This window comes from Culex pipiens, chromosome 2 (genome assembly GCF_016801865.2).
Source record: "Culex pipiens pallens isolate TS chromosome 2, TS_CPP_V2, whole genome shotgun sequence".
NCBI classification, from domain to species: Eukaryota; Metazoa; Arthropoda; class Insecta; order Diptera; family Culicidae; genus Culex; species Culex pipiens.
Genome location: NC_068938.1, coordinates 118,744,884 through 118,762,278, shown reverse-complemented (window position 1 = coordinate 118,762,278; position 17,395 = coordinate 118,744,884). Strand labels below are relative to the sequence as shown.

At 34.1% G+C, this 17,395-nt stretch overlaps 1 protein-coding gene and 2 long non-coding RNA genes across 4 annotated transcripts; 1 reads left to right on the top strand and 2 right to left on the bottom strand.

Moving 5' to 3' along the window:
* Positions 1-9,411: 9,411 nt before the first annotated feature.
* On the bottom strand, positions 9,412-10,973 carry LOC120419419 (uncharacterized). Of its 2 annotated transcripts, XR_008212000.1 has the most exons (4): positions 10,681-10,973; positions 10,324-10,621; positions 9,623-9,829; positions 9,412-9,562 (listed from the first exon to the last, which is right to left on the bottom strand). It is a non-coding gene; the product is annotated as an uncharacterized LOC120419419 (long non-coding RNA). The 2 variants fall into 2 exon arrangements; XR_005605714.2 differs by lacking the exon at positions 9,623-9,829 and having other exon boundaries at positions 10,681-10,969.
* An 889-nt stretch (positions 10,974-11,862) lies between these two features.
* LOC120419420 (uncharacterized) lies at positions 11,863-12,420 on the bottom strand. Its single transcript, XR_005605715.2, has 3 exons — positions 12,197-12,420; positions 12,058-12,135; positions 11,863-12,005 (listed from the first exon to the last, which is right to left on the bottom strand). It is a non-coding gene; the product is annotated as an uncharacterized LOC120419420 (long non-coding RNA).
* Positions 12,421-13,545: 1,125 nt separating this feature from the next.
* Positions 13,546-14,925, top strand: LOC120419418 (60S ribosomal protein L11). The gene is made up of 2 exons (XM_039582095.2): positions 13,546-13,984; positions 14,693-14,925. The coding sequence occupies exons 1-2, from the start codon at positions 13,606-13,608 to the stop codon at positions 14,821-14,823; spliced, it is 510 nt and encodes a 169-aa protein (XP_039438029.2). The 5' UTR covers positions 13,546-13,605; the 3' UTR covers positions 14,824-14,925.
* Positions 14,926-17,395: the final 2,470 nt, after the last annotated feature.

Below are 17,395 nucleotides of genomic sequence, written 5' to 3'. Positions count from 1 at the left end.
AAAGAAATGGACAATATCCGGGTTTAGAAGCGCCCGGGAATTCGAATCATGACGTTATAGCGGCTCTTAAACCTTAACGGATTTGGCTCAAAATTGGTACAGTTACTTATTTTTACCTGATGACCCAAATAACATTTTAGGCTATATCAAAGCTGTCACAAACGATATAAAACCTATCAGCCAAAACCAATATTAAAACCACTTAGTCTTAACAAACTCCCCAGAACCAGCCAGAACCTTGATAAACCCCACTCAAAACCAAAAAGGACCTCCGCCAAAGGTTGTTACGGACTATTTATAAAACCTACATAACAGTTCAAGGCTTTACAACTGAATCCTAACAACATCCTCAAAGCCTTGATAAAACCTTTGTTAAAACCTAGTCAGGAGTTAAGTAAAAATGACATTTCATACGTCTTCAAACGTCTTATGCAAAATTGAGTGATTCGGCAGAAACGTACACGCATCCTGGTGGCGAGTAGAAGCACTACGTGACGATGTTCAGAATGACAGCGTGTATGGAAAAATTAAAATTTTTGGTAGTTTTTGATTTTTATTTCCTTAAATTTTTTAACATCGATGAAAGTTATTGTAAATTGTGGCAATCGCATAGACGAATCAAATGATGTGTAAATCATAGGGGCTGAGTTAATTTTTTTTTCCTTTTTCCTCAAATTTACCAAAAAGCTCTTTTGAAAACTATTAGAGTCATAAAAAAGCATAATTACAATAGTTTTCTTAAAAAGTTATCAGATATTCGTTTCTTTCCAAAAATCTCTAAAAAATCACCAAAAAGCAGAATGGGCAGTCTAAAGACCACCGAATTCGCGATTAAAAGCTCCATAATTCCGGCAGATGGCGCAAAGCATCGAAGAATGACGATTCAAATTTTCACTTTTCCGATTTATATGAATGCAAACTTAAAATTGAATTTACAGCTCTTAGAAAAACTTTTGAGAAAAAAATTCAAGTAGTACGACTGTAAACTTTTTGCCCTCTATAAATTAACGCAATAAAAAAATTTGAAAAAAATATATTGTTTAAAAAGATAGAGCATCAAAAGTTAACAAAGTATAAGCTCGAATTTTTGCTCAAAAGTTGTTTTGAACGCTGGAATTTAACAAAACAGAATTCGCATACATAACCTCAAAGGGCGGAAATTTCAATCGACATTCTTCGCTCTGTTCTGCTACTCAACACTAGATGTCGCATGTCGTTTAGCTTATGAATGCCAATACCGTTTTCCAAAATTTTGGAAATGGTTCTGACGGTTTTGAGTGAACCAACCAGATTGCTTCTCGAGCCGTTAGAACCTTTCTTCAAGGAAGTCGCCAAGAACCTCGCAGTGAACTCGGCGTTGTCCAAAGTTATTTTGTTTGATGTTTAATAATTTAATCCAGATTCCCGGTCCTAACTTGGTCTCAACACCTAAAAAGACATAATAAAAATAAGTTTGTGAAAAAAAAATCCTTTACGGTCGTACAAAGGGTCATTGTACTCAGAAAAAATAAGCTTTATCGTTGTGTACAATAATACCACAAATTTATGCTTAATTGGGTACTAAAGCCCTATGTAAATTTTTATGTACAACGGTAAAAAAACACGATTAAAAACCATTTCTGATCACTTTTTTCATTTTAATGCAAAAAAAAAAGTTGACAAGAAAACATTTTTTCGATGGATCAACTATGGTCCCTTTGGAACGAGCTGTCAAGAAGGAGCTTTTCTGTCAAGAAGGACCGCGAGCAGGGGCGCCGAGTAGTCCAAAATGTTGGGGGGGCACGGTTGTTTTCCGAAATCGATAGGTAAGAGTGGCGATTAGATGTTTATGTTTTTTGTATATCATGAATTTTAATAATTTTATTACGATGTGATACGGATTTTTTTCATCCGGAATCCATTTTTTTAGAAATATATAATTTATTAAAACGTGATTGAGAATGTTAATTAGGGGGAATTTTTCATATGTTTGGAAGGCGAATTCATTCTCATTGGCATATTCTTAGTTATTTTCTAGAAGTAATAGTCAATAATAAAAATTATCAGATATTTAGAAATTGAACAATACAAATATTCTAAAAATAGAAACAAAAGTAAAAAGCAAAAATTTAGAACTTCAGAAATTTAAGAATACAAATACACATTTAAAAAAAAATCCATTTTCAAATCTGCAATTTAGAAAAAAATAACAGATACACCAAATTCAATATTCCAAAATTAATAAAAAATACAGAGAAACCTCTCTTTATTTTTGTAAGCTTCAAAAAGCGTTTTGTAGATCTGAACCTACAATCTAAAAATTGCTTTTAAAATTTTGCAAAAATGTTCCGTCGTTCCAGAGAAATTTAAAAATTAGAAAAACGTAACGCATCGCATAAAAAGAGGTTTAACTGTGGTATAAAAAAAAAATCCAGGGTTAAAAAAACTCATGGCTTGAAAATGTTAAGAAATCAAAAGCAGAAATTTAAACAATCAGAAATTTAGAAATAACAATAGAATTAAAGAATTTAAGAATCTAAAAACTTAGGAATTTAAGAACTTAAGAATTGAAGAATTGAAGAATTGAAGAATTGAAGAATTGAAGAATTGAAGAATTGAAGAATTGAAGAATTGAAGAATTGAAGAATTGAAGAATTGAAGAATTGAAGAATTGAAGAATTGAAGAATTGAAGAATTGAAGAATTGAAGAATTGAAGAATTGAAGAATTGAAGAATTGAAGAATTGAAGAATTGAAGAATTGAAGAATTGAAGAATTGAAGAATTTAAGAATTTAAGAATTGAAGAATTGAAGAATTGAAGAATTGAAGAATTGAAGAATTGAAGAATTTAAGAATTTAAGAATTTAAGAATTGAAGAATTGAAGAATTGAAGAATTGAAGAATTGAAGAATTGAAGAATTGAAGAATTGAAGAATTGAAGAATTGAAGAATTGAAGAATTGAAGAATTTAAGAATTTAAGAATTTAAGAATTTTAGAATTTTAGAATTTAAGAATTTAAGAATTGAAGAATTTAAGAATTTAAGAATTTAAGAATTTAAGAATTTAAGAATTGAAGAATTGAAGAATTGAAGAATTGAAGAATTGAAAAATTGAAGAATTGAAGAATTGAAGAATTGAAGAATTGAAGAATTGAAGAATTGAAGAATTGAAGAATTGAAGAATTGAAGAATTTAAGAATTTAAGAATTTAAGAATTTAAGAATTTAAGAATTTAAGAATTGAAGAATTGAAGAATTGAAGAATTGAAGAATTTAAGAATTTAAGAATTTAAGAATTCAAGAATTTAAGAATTTAAGAATTTAAGAATTTAAGAATTTAAGAATTTAAGAATTTAAGAATTTAAGAATTTAAGAATTTAAGAATTTAAGAATTTAAGAATTTAAGAATTTAAGAATTTAAGAATTTAAGAATTTAAGAATTTAAAAATTTAAGAATTTAAGAATTTAAGAATTTAAGAATTTAAGAATTTAAGAATTTAAGAATTTAAGAATTTAAGAATTTAAGAATTTAAGAATTTAAGAATTTAAGAATTTAAGAATTTAAGAATTTAAGAATTTAAGAATTTAAGAATTTAAGAATTTAAGAATTTAAGAATTGAAGAATTTAAGAATTTAAGAATTTAAGAATTTAAGAATTTAAGAATTTAAGAATTTAAGAATTTAAGAATTTAAGAATTTAAGAATTTAAGAATTTAAGAATTTAAGAATTTAAGAATTTAAGAATTTAAGAATTTAAGAATTTAAGAATTTAAGAATTTAAGAATTTAAGAATTTAAGAATTTAAGAATTTAAGAATTTAAGAATTTAAGAATTTAAGAATTTAAGAATTTAAGAATTTAAGAATTTAAGAATTTAAGAATTTAAGAATTTAAGAATTTAAGAATTTAAGAATTTAAGAATTTAAGAATTTAAGAATTTAAGAATTTAAGAATTTAAGAATTTAAGAATTTAAGAATTTAAGAATTTAAGAATTTAAGAATTTAAGAATTTAAGAATTTAAGAATTTAAGAATTTAAGAATTTAAGAATTTAAGAATTTAAGAATTTAAGAATTTAAGAATTTAAGAATTTAAGAATTTAAGAATTTAAGAATTTAAGAATTTAAGAATTTAAGAATTTAAGAATTTAAGAATTTAAGAATTGAATAATTGAATAATTGAAGAATTGAAGAATTGAAGAATTGAAGAATTGAAGAATTGAAGAATTGAAGAATTGAAGAATTGAAGAATTGAAAAATTGAAGAATTGAAGAATTGAAGAATTGAAGAATTGAAGAATTGAAGAATTTAAGAATTTAAGAATTTAAGAATTGAAGAATTTAAGAATTTAAGAATTTAAGAATTTAAGAATTGAAGAATTGAAGAATTGAAGAATTGAAGAATTGAAGAATTGAAGAATTGAAGAATTGAAGAATTGAAGAATTGAAGAATTTAAGAATTTAAGAATTTAAGAATTGAAGAATTTAAGAATTTAAGAATTTAAGAATTTAAGAATTGAAGAATTGAAGAATTGAAGAATTGAAGAATTGAAGAATTGAAGAATTGAAGAATTGAAGAATTGAAGAATTGAAGAATTTAAGAATTTAAGAATTGAAGAATTGAAGAATTGAAGAATTGAAGAATTGAAGAATTGAAGAATTGAAGAATTGAAGAATTGAAGAATTGAAGAATTTAAGAATTTAAGAATTTAAGAATTTAAGAATTTAAGAATTTAAGAATTGAAGAATTTAAGAATTTAAGAATTTAAGAATTTAAGAATTTAAGAATTTAAGAATTTAAGAATTTAAGAATTTAAGAATTTAAGAATTTAAGAATTTAAGAATTTAAGAATTTAAGAATTTAAGAATTTAAGAACTTAAGAATTTAAGAATTTAAGAATTTAAGAATTTAAGAATTTAAGAATTTAAGAATTTAAGAATTTAAGAATTTAAGAATTTAAGAATTTAAGAATTGAATAATTGAAGAATTGAAGAATTGAAGAATTGAAGAATTGAAGAATTGAAGAATTGAAGAATTGAAGAATTGAAGAATTGAAGAATTGAAGAATTGAAGAATTGAAGAATTGAAGAATTGAAGAATTGAAGAATTGAAGAATTGAAGAATTGAAGAATTGAAGAATTGAAGAATTGAAGAATTGAAGAATTGAAGAATTGAAGAATTTTAGAATTTTAGAATTTTAGAATTGAAGAATTGAAGAATTGAAGAATTGAAGAATTGAAGAATTGAAGAATTGAAGAATTGAAGAATTGAAGAATTGAAGAATTGAAGAATTGAAGAATTGAAGAATTGAAGAATTGAAGAATTGAAGAATTGAAGAATTGAAGAATTGAAGAATTGAAGAATTTAAGAATTTAAGAATTGAAGAATTGAAGAATTGAAGAATTGAAGAATTTAAGAATATAAGAATTTAAGAATTTCAGAATTTCAGAATTTCAGAATTTTCTACTCCCTGATTTTTTGGCATATTTTTTTAGGGTGCAGTTAAAATTTCTATAGCCTTTTTATTTTTTTTTTAAATTGATCATGAAATGCAGAAGGCGATACACTTGTGTTTTAAGATTATAATGTGGAATTGTCTCAGATTATGTTTTAATTTGTCGGCTTTTCAGTAAAGCGGTGCTCTGGTTTTCAAAAAATAATTTTTTGAAACAATTGTAGTTTTCGTCTAAAATTGGTATAGAACGGTTTGTATGTGAAATCTTTTCAAATCCATTTTAAAATTGCTGAAAAACTTATTGAATTTATCAGCATTTTTGTAAATGTAAAGCAGTCAACAAATGACCATTTTGAAAAGTGTTTCAGTTTATATTCGCTAAATCCTGATCTACAATGGCAAATCGCAGAATGTTGCGTTTGAAAACTTGATGATTGTTTTCGCAAGAGTTTGTGTAAATTTGATTGTAGATAAGGTGCTATGGAAAAAGTACATTGGTTTTGTTTTTGAAACAACATGCACAGATAGAATTCTTATGAGCAAATCCGTAAAATCTATGTTGACGAAATCTCTCAAATCATATACCGATGCCTCTGTGCTCTTGTACAAAGTTTACTGATTTTCCTAGAGAGCACAATGGTATAGATAAAACGTTGTCGATTTAGAAAAAAAAATGCATCTAAATCCAGAAAATTGTAAACGATTTTGTAAAAAAATGTCAATGATTTCGAAAACAACAAATGTTTTTGAGCTATTTTACGGATTCGCTTACAAGAATTCTATCCGTGTGTACAAACAATGTTCCATTTAAGTTTTTGATATTATTTTCAATTATTTCTGTGTTTTTTTATATTTGAAATAAAATATTTTTCTTTCAAAATTTCTGGGGGGGGGGCACAATGTATGGGCTGCCCCCCCAGCCAAATTTTTGGGGGGGCAAAAAGTACCGTGCCCCCCCAAAGTCGGCGCCCCTGACCGCGAGGTTAATTTTTCAAAATTGATTTAAAAATCCATTTTAAACTCTTTGTGGTCGTACAAAGTGTCATTGTACTCAGAAAAATAAGCTTTATCGCTGTAAACAATAATATCAGCAATCTAAGCTTCATTTTGGGACCCAATTGGGTCCTAAATGAAGCTTAGATTGCTGATACACTCAACCCCCGGTGGTTGGTCACTTTTTCGTTTGACACTTTTTTAGTTTGTCCCCGTTGGTTGGTCAAAGTCAAACTAAAAAGTGATGAACTGTCACTTTTTACACGGCGCTCACGCACACTATCAAAACAAACGTTTGTTAGTGTGTGTGAACTCCGTGTTAAAGGGGTGTCAAACTAAAACGTGACCCCGTTCGTTTGACAACAGTTGGTGTCAAACCATCGGGGTTTGAGAGTATTATTATTTACAGCGATAAAGCTTATTTTTCAGAGTACAATGACCCTTTGTACGACCACAAAGAGTTAAAAATGGATTTTTAAATAAATTTTGAAAAATTAACCTCGCGGTCCTTCTTGACAGAAAAGGTCCTACTTGACAGCTCTTTCCAAGGGAACCATAGCTGATCCATCGAAAAAATGTTGACTTGCCAATATTTTTTTGCGTTAAAATGAAAAAACCCGATTTAAATAATATCATCAGTGGTGAAATAGAGCCTTTCATACACAATGATGAAACTCCGACAAATATATTGGTGCAATTAATTTTTCAGAAACAAAATGATACCACCCAGTGAGAATTTGACCTAAAGCTTCGAATATGTTTAGGCTAAACCTCGAATACCATTTTTTTTAATTTCAGAGGTACATTATGGGTCGCAAGGTATTACAATTTCTTAAGAAAAACATATTGGATTGACATTATTAGAAAAATATAAAGGCTACTCAGTCTTTAATGTTAATCTATGATTAACTTAAAAAAATGTGTATCGCTATTGCCGTTCAAGAGCCAAACGACATGCGACACCTGGTGTTGAGTAGCAGAACAGAGCGAAGAATGTCGATTTAAATGTCCGCCCTTTGAGGTTATGTATGCGAATTCTGTTTTGTTAAATTCCAGCTCTCAAAACAACTTTTGAGCAAAAATTCGAGCTGATACTTTGTTAACTTTTGATGCTCTATCATTTTAAACAATATTATTTTTTCAAAATATTTTTTTTTCAATTTTTTTTTATTGCGTTTATTTTTCAGAGGGCAAAAAGTTTACACTCGTACTACTTGAATTTTTTCTCAAAAGTTGTTCTAGGAGCTGTAAATTAAATTTTAAGTTTGCATTCCTATGTAACCGAACAGCGAAAATTTGAATCGTCATTCTTCGATGCTTTGTGCCATCTGTCGGAATTATGGAGCTTTTAATCGCGAATTGTGAAGGCAGACAAAAATCAAAATACGAGCGCAACCTGTCAAAGCCTGTTGCGCTGCAGGCTGATGTACACGCTTATGACAAACCACTCAGTTTTTGTACGGCGCAACAGATTTTTTCGCGCAACAGAAGAGATGCGCACTTCGGTTTGGCTATCTAAGCCCGATCTCACACACACTAGCAGACCATTTATTTTGCTGGCTGGTACAAAATTTAACCTCAATCTTTTTCGTGTACGTACACTTAATACATGCGCACGTAGATAACTCTATTGTTGGATGAGAATTGGGTACTAAAACCCTATGTAAATTTTTATGTACAACGGTAAACAACACGATTGAAAACCATTTCTAATCACTTTTTTTTTAACGCAAAAAAAATTTGACAAAACAACACTTTTTCGATGGATCAACTATGGTCCCCTTGGAACGAACCAGTCAGGTAGAACCTTTTCTGTCAAGCAGGGCCGTGAAGTACTTTTTTTTTTCAAAATTGAATTAAAAATCCATTTTAAATCCTTTGCGGTCGTTTAAGAGCGAGTCCACGAACAGGGCATACCCCTTTGTATGGGACGTCGCCAATCTGCCTGAAATTTTCAGGGGTTGTTTGTACATATAAAATTAGCATCTGGCCAAAATATGAGCACTCTAGGTCAACGGGAAGTGGGGCAAATCGGGACACAAAGTTTAAAGGTTCAAAAACGTCGAAAATCTTCAAAAGGCTATAACTTAGACAAAATTCCATCAAACTTCAAAATTCAACTTTTGTTTTTTAAAGGGTTAAAATGGATCAAAATAAACATTTTTATGCATGTTTCTATTGTGAAATTGTCTCAGGAACACGAATATGATAAAATTATCACCAGAAAATGGGATCTAAGGGGTCCCCCGGGAAAAAAAATACAGCTAAAAATCACTAAAAGTAAAAGTGTCTATTTAATATGTTAAACTGCCTTACTCAAAGCGTTCTCAGTCTCAGATTGTAGTCCCAGATGTCCCCTACAAGCTGCAGGTCGAACCGAGTTGATATCTGGATGGAACACTTTTTTATTTGAGTTTGAAAATTATGCTATTTTTTCACTAAAATGCCAATAACTCCCTTTAGATGTAATCAATCGGGATGCTCTACCCTGCATTTTGTTGCATTTTTTAGCCCTTTCAGATGCATTTTGAATTTCCCTTCTTGTGTTAATCAGTTGACTTTTGTTAGTATCTTCTACCAAATTTTATTATAAAGCAGAATGCTTATTTTTAAAGAAGGAAAAATCTCAAGAAAGTACGTATTATGCATTGATTTTCTGTAAAGCTTTTTATTTTCTTGAGGTTTTCCCTTCTTTGAAAATAAACATTGTGCCTTATACATAATAAAATTCGGTAAAATTTAGTCACAAAAGTCAACTGATTAACAAAAGAAGGGAAAATTCTTACATAACATCACATTGAAAGAATGTTGAAAACATCTAGTGTTTGTCTAATAACTGTCGATCTACATTGTTACATCTCGTGGTGGGTAATAAATTATTGGTTCAATAGTCATCGCTTGCTTCTATTGTTCGTGTCCGAACATTTCACTTTCTTTTTTATCATTCATGTTTTTATCATTCATATTGGAATTGGAAGCGCATCCGGAACATGGAGTTGATGAGGCCCTCGGAACGGAGTTCGATTTTGAGCACGTAATCCTACTTCGAGAATGACACAGATTTTTTTTGGCTCACTGTCCAGATTCATTCGGCTGAAGCTACGCCGTCGCGACGTGAGTGTTTGTGGGCGGGAAGTTGCTAAAAGAGATGGAAAATAAGTGAAGTTGGCTAGCCACTGCACACATTCTCAATACTCACCGGCAGTGTTGCAAATGAGTGATAGAAAAGCTATCAATTGATTATCTCTACACCAAAAACATCTGAGAGTATAGCGGCCGTCACTATAGCTTGTGAGATCCTCTCTTGTATCTCGTGATTCCCAGCGATGTCATTCTCTCTCTATCACTCCTCCCCTTTTCCTCGACTGTACGCTCTCACCACTGAGTCTCTCAATCTCTCCGAAAACTGCAATGAAAGAACGCGAGATAGCTATTAGGGAGCGTTCTTTTATTACGTAACGCGACAAATCGGACTTTTAGACCGCCTCCCCCCCCCCCTCCCTCGTAACAAAATTTCCATACAAATTTTAAAAATTTTGTATGGAGCGTAACACGGCCTCCGATCCCCCCTCCCCCCCTACTGCGTTACGTAATAAAAGAACGCTCCCTTAGAAGCCGACCACGCATGACGTCCCTTAAAACTAGGCTTGCAGAAATTGGTTTTGTGCCGGCTTTTATGGTTAAACGATGTGAGGGTTGGATGATCGTGCAAGCGGGAATAAGAGGTAAAAGGAAAATGTCAATCGCGAGTTTGTAAACACAAAAACGTGTTCAGCTATGTTCTGTTCTGAGAGTTTCAATAAGGAGAGAAGAGCAGTTGTATTTGAGGCATGAATAATCAGGCGGGATAATTGTAGTTACTGAGAGATGATATTTTGATATTTTAACAACCCTGCTCACCGGTGCTGTAAACCGCCGGCACCGAGTGCAACATCTGCGCTGACCACCTCCGATTATGTAGCTTTTCGTCGTCCTCCTCTTCGCCGGAGGCTCATCGTGAAAATAAACTTTCGCATACTTGTCCAAAAAACCGGAAGTTAATCTTCTTCAACGCAATCTCGTTGTTCACGCAACGCTTCGGCAGCGCCATCTCCTCGATGATCTCGCCCAGTCCTCACGCGAATTGACCTTCAACCACCAATCCCGGGCCACCACCACCCAATACAACCGGTGCGAATCCACATTCCTACCTCTCATCCTACAAAAACAAACAAAATCAATCACAAACCCCACAAAACACCCAAGCTTCCTTCTTACGCATTCCGGCCGTGGAACAGCTGCAGTTCTTGCAGGAAGCTGGCCTTGTCCTTTTCGAGCACTCGACCTCGTCCCGCTCCTGCACCACCCTCCTTCGAAGGCGTTCCGCTGCTGCTGTTTGGCTCACGAAGGTTTCCGCGTCCGAGTCCTGGCTGCTGCCGCGGTCGGCTTTGCTTTGCGTCCTAGACTCACCAGCACCACCGGACCCACCAAAGTGTTTGTTTACATTTGCGACTTAGGCGTATACGGTTACACGAGAACGTCAAAATGAAAGAAATGTTACAGTCGGATTAAAAGTAAAAACTTTTAAATCAGTGAGCAATGAGATTTTCAAAAACTGTAACAGTAAAAGTTTTCATTTTCAAAACAAGAAAAAAAATTTAATGCAGCAAATTTTTACAACTTTTTAATTCAAAAGTAAGTTACTTTTGTCATTACCGTAATATTTTTTTGTGTGTTTGCCTAAGTTATAGCCTTTTTAAGATTTTTGACGTTTTTGAACCTTTAAACTTTGTGTCCCGATTTGCCCCACTTCCCATTGACCTAGAGTGCTCCTATTTTGGCCAGATGCTAGTTTTATATGTACAAACAACCCCTGAAAATTTCAGGCAGATTGGTGAGGTCGATGCGAGATGGGTATGCTTTGCTCGTGGACTCGCTCTTTAAAGGTCATAGTACTCAGAAAAATAAGCTCTATCGCTGTAATCAATAATATCAGCAATCGAAGCTTCATTTTAGGACCCAATCTAAAAAATCAGGAATGGTTCACTGGTATGCCTTTTATCGCTGTATAATAAAATAAACCTAACACTCGGTTTGGTCCTTTTGTCCCTTTTAGCCCCTGTTGAGGGTTCCCAGTCAGGACGTTCTAGCAGGATTCTAGAAGAGTTCTTCACGCAGAAAAATCTGATTGTGAACTTGGCAAATTGTTGGGTACAGCTGCTAAACACGATTGTCATCTCGAGGCCAGCAAACATGTTTGCCAAATTCAACCTAACATGTTTGTGGTTTCAACAAACATGTTTGTCATTGCCATGGCCTGACATGTTTGTAAATATAATAATCATTTGGGATGTTTTAACAAACATGATAGTTGATTCAAAGATCAGTTTTATGGCAATGAAAAAATCTGGATAGGTTTTTTTCTTCTTTTTTTTTCATCTTAATATGAATAAACAAATGTTGGGTTAATGGAAAGGTTTATTTTACTATTTTCACTAATAATTGCAACACATTATGGAGAATTCCGGTCACGCTTATTTTACAATCATTTTCCCTTGACGCCGGCAAGAAATATCAGCTGCTGGAGACATGGTGCAAGTTATCTGAAAAAAGGAACTTCTGAAAAAATCGAACCCCTTGGGAAGACAAATTTACATGGCTCGGCTAATGAGGTAAACCTCATTATACCCGGACATAGTTTACTCCAACCTAGTTGTATGACACGAACAATGACTGGAACAGAACAATATATGGTTTATTCATAAATTGAATACCAGATAAAATACACACTTACCTTTTTCGTAAACATCCCCAGAGGGCTTTTGTTAATTTGATTTGGTTAACCGCGGTGGATTTTCTTGAAATAATTCGAACTGTCAAAAATCCACCAAAGCATCTACCACATTGATCGCACAAAAATCTGTGGTAGAAAAGTATCCACCGGTAGATGCTTTGGTGGATTTTTGACAGTTCGAATTATTTCAAGAAAATCCACCGCGGTTAACCAAATCAAATTAACAAAAGCCCTCAGAATTCCACATATTTCACTTCGGCCATCTTTGTTGATTGAAAACATACACTGTTAATTTTCCTAACACGTTAAAATGAGATTAGCTTCAAACAACAAACGTGTTTGTCAAAACGGCAAAATGTTGGTTGAACCGAAAAACGGTGATTATCGAAATGCTAAAAAGTGTTTGTGACGCCTTCAAGCCGTGATAGTTGTTTTTAATAAACTGTTTTGTTCATTCAAACTTACACAATTTTTGTGCGTGTTACAGAGTTGGATATTCTTACTGCATTCTAGCAGAAATGTTCTACCGTTCCAGCAGGATTCTGACATAACCAGCTCTGCTAGAATATTCTGTGACTGGGTTATAGCTGTATATAGCATATATGCACTTCGGAAGGAATCGGTCAAGAAAAAAATCAAATGGGCAGCAGCGACGGCGAGAGCAAGTCAGAGAGGGTGAAGAAATGTCCCAAGAAATCGCTCCCTCTCCTTTGTTCTACTGTTCGTAAAGCTGTTTCTTGACCCCTTTCCTTCCGAACTCCGTACTAGCCTTATAACGGTAATAATCTCGAATCAAGCAACATATAAATAAATATAATATAAATATTTTAGAATACTGAACCAAACATGCGCCCATACAAATTTCACCAAATAGACGCCCCTCGTCCGATTATCGATGGAAAATGTCGATGAAAAAAAAAAGTCGATCAAGAATATCAGGGCCGCCAACAAATCTAACCAAAATTGCTCTTTTCTACCGTGCACGTTTTTGTGTGGACACATTTCCATCGTTTCGCGACAATTTCAGTAAGTTTTGATGTTTAAATCCTAAAATTTGTTTTAAGTTTTGTCGAAAAACAAATCTCTAGTCAAACTGCTTCAGTGGGACGTTGAAATTTCCCTTCAAAGTAGACTTTTGTGGCTAGAAATTGGGTTTTGAAATTTCGCGTTCCAAGCCGGCCATGACGTCGAATGTAAACGTTGTTACTTCTGTCTAACTTCAATTTCCTTCTTTCTCTTTTCTTTTTAGAAATGGTAAGCAACCCGAGGAAGGACCAATCCGATGGACAGTTTTTTTCCGGAGTGGATCGGAATGCCGGAACACCTGTTGAACACACGATAGTGATTTGTTTTTTTTTGTTTTGTTTTAGGCCACGAAAACGGCAGGCAAGGACAAATCGAAGAACATTATGCGTGATCTGCGGATCCGCAAATTGTGTCTGAACATTTGCGTCGGTGAGTCCGGTGACAGGTTGACCCGTGCGGCCAAGGTGCTGGAGCAGCTGACCGGCCAGACCCCGGTTTACTCGAAGGCCCGTTATACGGTGCGTTCGTTCGGTATCCGCCGTAACGAAAAGATCGCTGTCCACTGCACAGTCCGCGGCGCCAAGGCCGAGGAGATCCTCGAGCGTGGCCTTAAGGTCCGGGAATACGAGCTGCGTCGCGACAACTTCTCCCAGACCGGCAACTTTGGCTTCGGTATCCAGGAACACATCGATCTGGGCATCAAGTACGATCCGTCGATCGGTATCTACGGTCTGGACTTTTACGTCGTTCTGGGACGCCCGGGTGAGTTTGGTTCTTTCGTCAACAACAGATACAAGTGGAAAGCAACTAGGCAGTTCATTTACTTTGAATTCTAATGTGATATTCTGGAACGATTTGTCCTGCATGTTTCAGAAGAACTTGTGTTAACCAACTAGTTTTAAAACGGTGCAATGTTGCATTTTTCGACTGGAAATATTCGTTCGCTAGGTTTCCGGGAGCGGTAAGATAACCCTCCCGAACAAGTAGTGTTAAGCACTTTCCGAGGGATTGATAACAAGCTTTTGTGGCCTTAATACCAAGTGAATGATTAATGAAGTGTAAAAAAGTGTTGCCAAAAAATCCAACCAAAACTGGCCAAGGAAATAAAAACAGTAATTTGGAAACCGATTTCACCAATATTCGGTGACGGCAAAGAAACATCGATCCGTATGAAATTTCAAACTTTATTATTTCCAGCCATAGGTCAAAATTAAAAATAAAATAATCAAATAATGGTTTACTGCACTTTAATTAAACAGTATCTGCACTCTCTTCGGATACTGTTCAGTCCTGTGCAAAGATTAAGACTATGCATGAACTGGACGTAATACGATCTGTAAAAAACTACTCCTTTTTGCAGGTCATCGTTCATTCGAACAAACTTCTTTCGCTTCCACCAATACCCTGAAATCATTGACTGAGTAATATTTGAAGAAAAACTAACATTTGTCTCCTTCTTTACACGCCCAGGATACAACGTCGCCCAGCGACGACGCAAGACCGGCAAGATCGGTTTCATTCACCGCCTGACGAAGGAGGACGCAATGAAGTGGTTCCAGCAGAAGTACGACGGTATCATTCTGAACAGCAAGGCCAAGTAAAGTGCGTTCCATACAAAATCACGTTTTACCGCTGTCTTTGTAATAAGCTAATTAAAGATTAAAAGAAAGAAAAGGAAACCACAAACACCTTGAAAGTTGGAACGTTTTTGTTACTTTTGTATCTTGCGATCACAATTTCCAAATAAAAAACTGCAGTGTTAATCCTTGTATCGCACGCCCGTGATGGGGAAAGGGTGTTTCATCTTCTGGCGTTTCATTTTACTTCGCGAAATTTTGGATTGTTACCTCGTAAAGACCGAGCCCGAGTAGTAACGCTTCCGCCTCATAATCGGTAGATCGGGGTTCAACTCCCGGCTCGGACCAACACAACAGGTGATCTTTTCCCCTCTGGAATTCGATTGTTTATCACAAGCTGGACCTTTTCACGACACCTAAGGGAAGGCGACCTATGGATTGTTAACCTTTAACATGTTATCATTAAGTTAAGAAATAGCACCAGCACCTTTTCTTCAAAAGGTTACAGAATAGCCTGCACAATTTATAGCAAAAAGCGGTTGTTGGCACAACATGCAACAAAGCAGTTTGGTAACTGACCCACAGACAAACAGTTTTTAACGGATCTTGAATTTATGAATTACGTGAGGATAGAAAACTAACAACTTTTTAGCTTGTCACATTTTGCAAGCTCAACAGTTGTTGCCGATTTGCCGATCGTGCCAGTGATCGATCACGTGGTTTATGAATGACTCCCATCCAAAAAAAAAGTACACTATCGCCATCTGGTTGTGAAATTTGGTTTGATCGGGTTTGCGTCCTGGATAAAATAGTTCATCGTAATTTGTCAATCATCAAACTGAAATATTTCCACTTGGGTCAATTAATTTTTTGTTGTAGCAAAGTTAGCTTTTCATTGTACTGTCCGCATAGTAGTCCCATGTGCAGAAATAAAAACCTTTTTGCAATTCCGACGTGAAACTATTTACTTTTCCTGTCATTCTTGAACGACGAAATAGCCTACTTTTCTGTACCAAAAATAACAGAATCGAATAGCAACACTTTTCAAAATAAATGCTGAAAAGTTCTACTTTTCAGCACTCAAATGGGTGCTGAAAAGTTGAACTTTTCAGCACTTGTTTCGAAAAGTAACACTTTTCAACATTTTTTTGATTTAAACGATTTATTGACAAAATACATGATAATTCGACTTAAAATTTCACTCAATGGGTGTTTTTCGAAATTGCAAAAAATGTTGTATGGAACTCGTTGCAAAACTTGATTTTTTCAGCACTCGTCGTATTTATCCAACTCGGTGAACCTCGTTGGATAAATGTACGACTCGTGCTGAAAAAATCCTCTTTTTGCAACTTGTTGCATAAACTACTATTAATTTACCCCGTAAATCGTCCTAAGACGAAGATTTTCTTCAAAAGGTTACAGAATAGCCTGCACAATTTATAGCAAAAAGCGGTTGGCACGATTTATAGCAAAAGGCAGTTTGGTAACTGACCCACAGACAAACAGTTTTTAACGGATCTTGAATTTATGAATTACGTGAGGATAGAAAACTAACAACTTTTTAGCTTGTCACATTTTGCAAGCTCAACAGTTGTTGCCGATTTGCCGATCGTGCCAGTGATCGATCACGTGGTTTATGAACGACTCCCATCCAAAAAAAAAAGTACACTATCGCCATCTGGTTGTGAAATTTGGTTTGATCGGGTTTGCGTCCTGGATAAAATAGTTCATCGTAATTTGTCAATCATCAAACTGAAATATTTCCACTTGGGTCAATTTATTTTTTGTTGTAGCAAAGTTAGCTTTTCATTGTACTGTCAATGTCCGCCTAGTAGTCCCATGTGCAGAAATAAAAACCTTTTTGCAATTCCGACGTGAAACTATTTACTTTTCCTGTCATTCTTGAACGACGAAATAGCCTACTTTTCTGTACCAAAAATAAAAGAATCGAATAGCAACACTTTTCAAAATAAATGCTGAAAAGTTCTATTTTTCAGCACTCAAATGGGTGCTGAAAAGTTGAACTTTTCAGCACTTGTTTCGAAAAGTAACACTTTTCAACATTTTTTTGATTTAAACGATTTATTGACTAAATACATGAAAATTTGACATAAAATTTCACTCAGTGTGTGTTTTTTGGAATTGCAAAAAATGTTGTATGGAACTCGTTGCAAAACTTGATTTTTTCAGCACTCTTCGTATTTATCCAACTCGGTGAACCTCGTTGGATAAATGTTGCATAAACTACTATTAGAAACATTCTGCCGTGACGTTAAACTGAAAAGATCGTGAAATTAAAAAGAAAACACCTTTATATGTTTACAGATTCTGAAAGTATTTACCAGCCATACGTATCAACTTTTCATTGGTTTTTGGAAAAACAAGGTTTTTTTAGCACCCGATTTACATTTCGTAAAGTTTACATCACGCAGACTTTCACCTGACCACCGGAAATTTTTCGAATGTTCCGGAGGTAGTTTTGAGGTGAATTTTATTTGCTGACTTTTTATTCGGCCTTTCTTCCAATTTAAACACGTGTAATGAAAAGTCGTAAGAGCAATGTCGTACCTCTCCTTTCAGATGTTGCTCCAAACTA

Coding starts and splice junctions, on each gene's coding strand:
- LOC120419418 (XM_039582095.2), top strand. CDS start 13,606: ATGCGTGATCTGCGGATCCGCAAATTGTGTCTGAACATTTGCGTCGGT. Junction 13,985..14,692: donor CGTCGTTCTGGGACGCCCGG/GTGAGTTTGGTT, acceptor TTACACGCCCAG/GATACAACGTCGCCCAGCGA.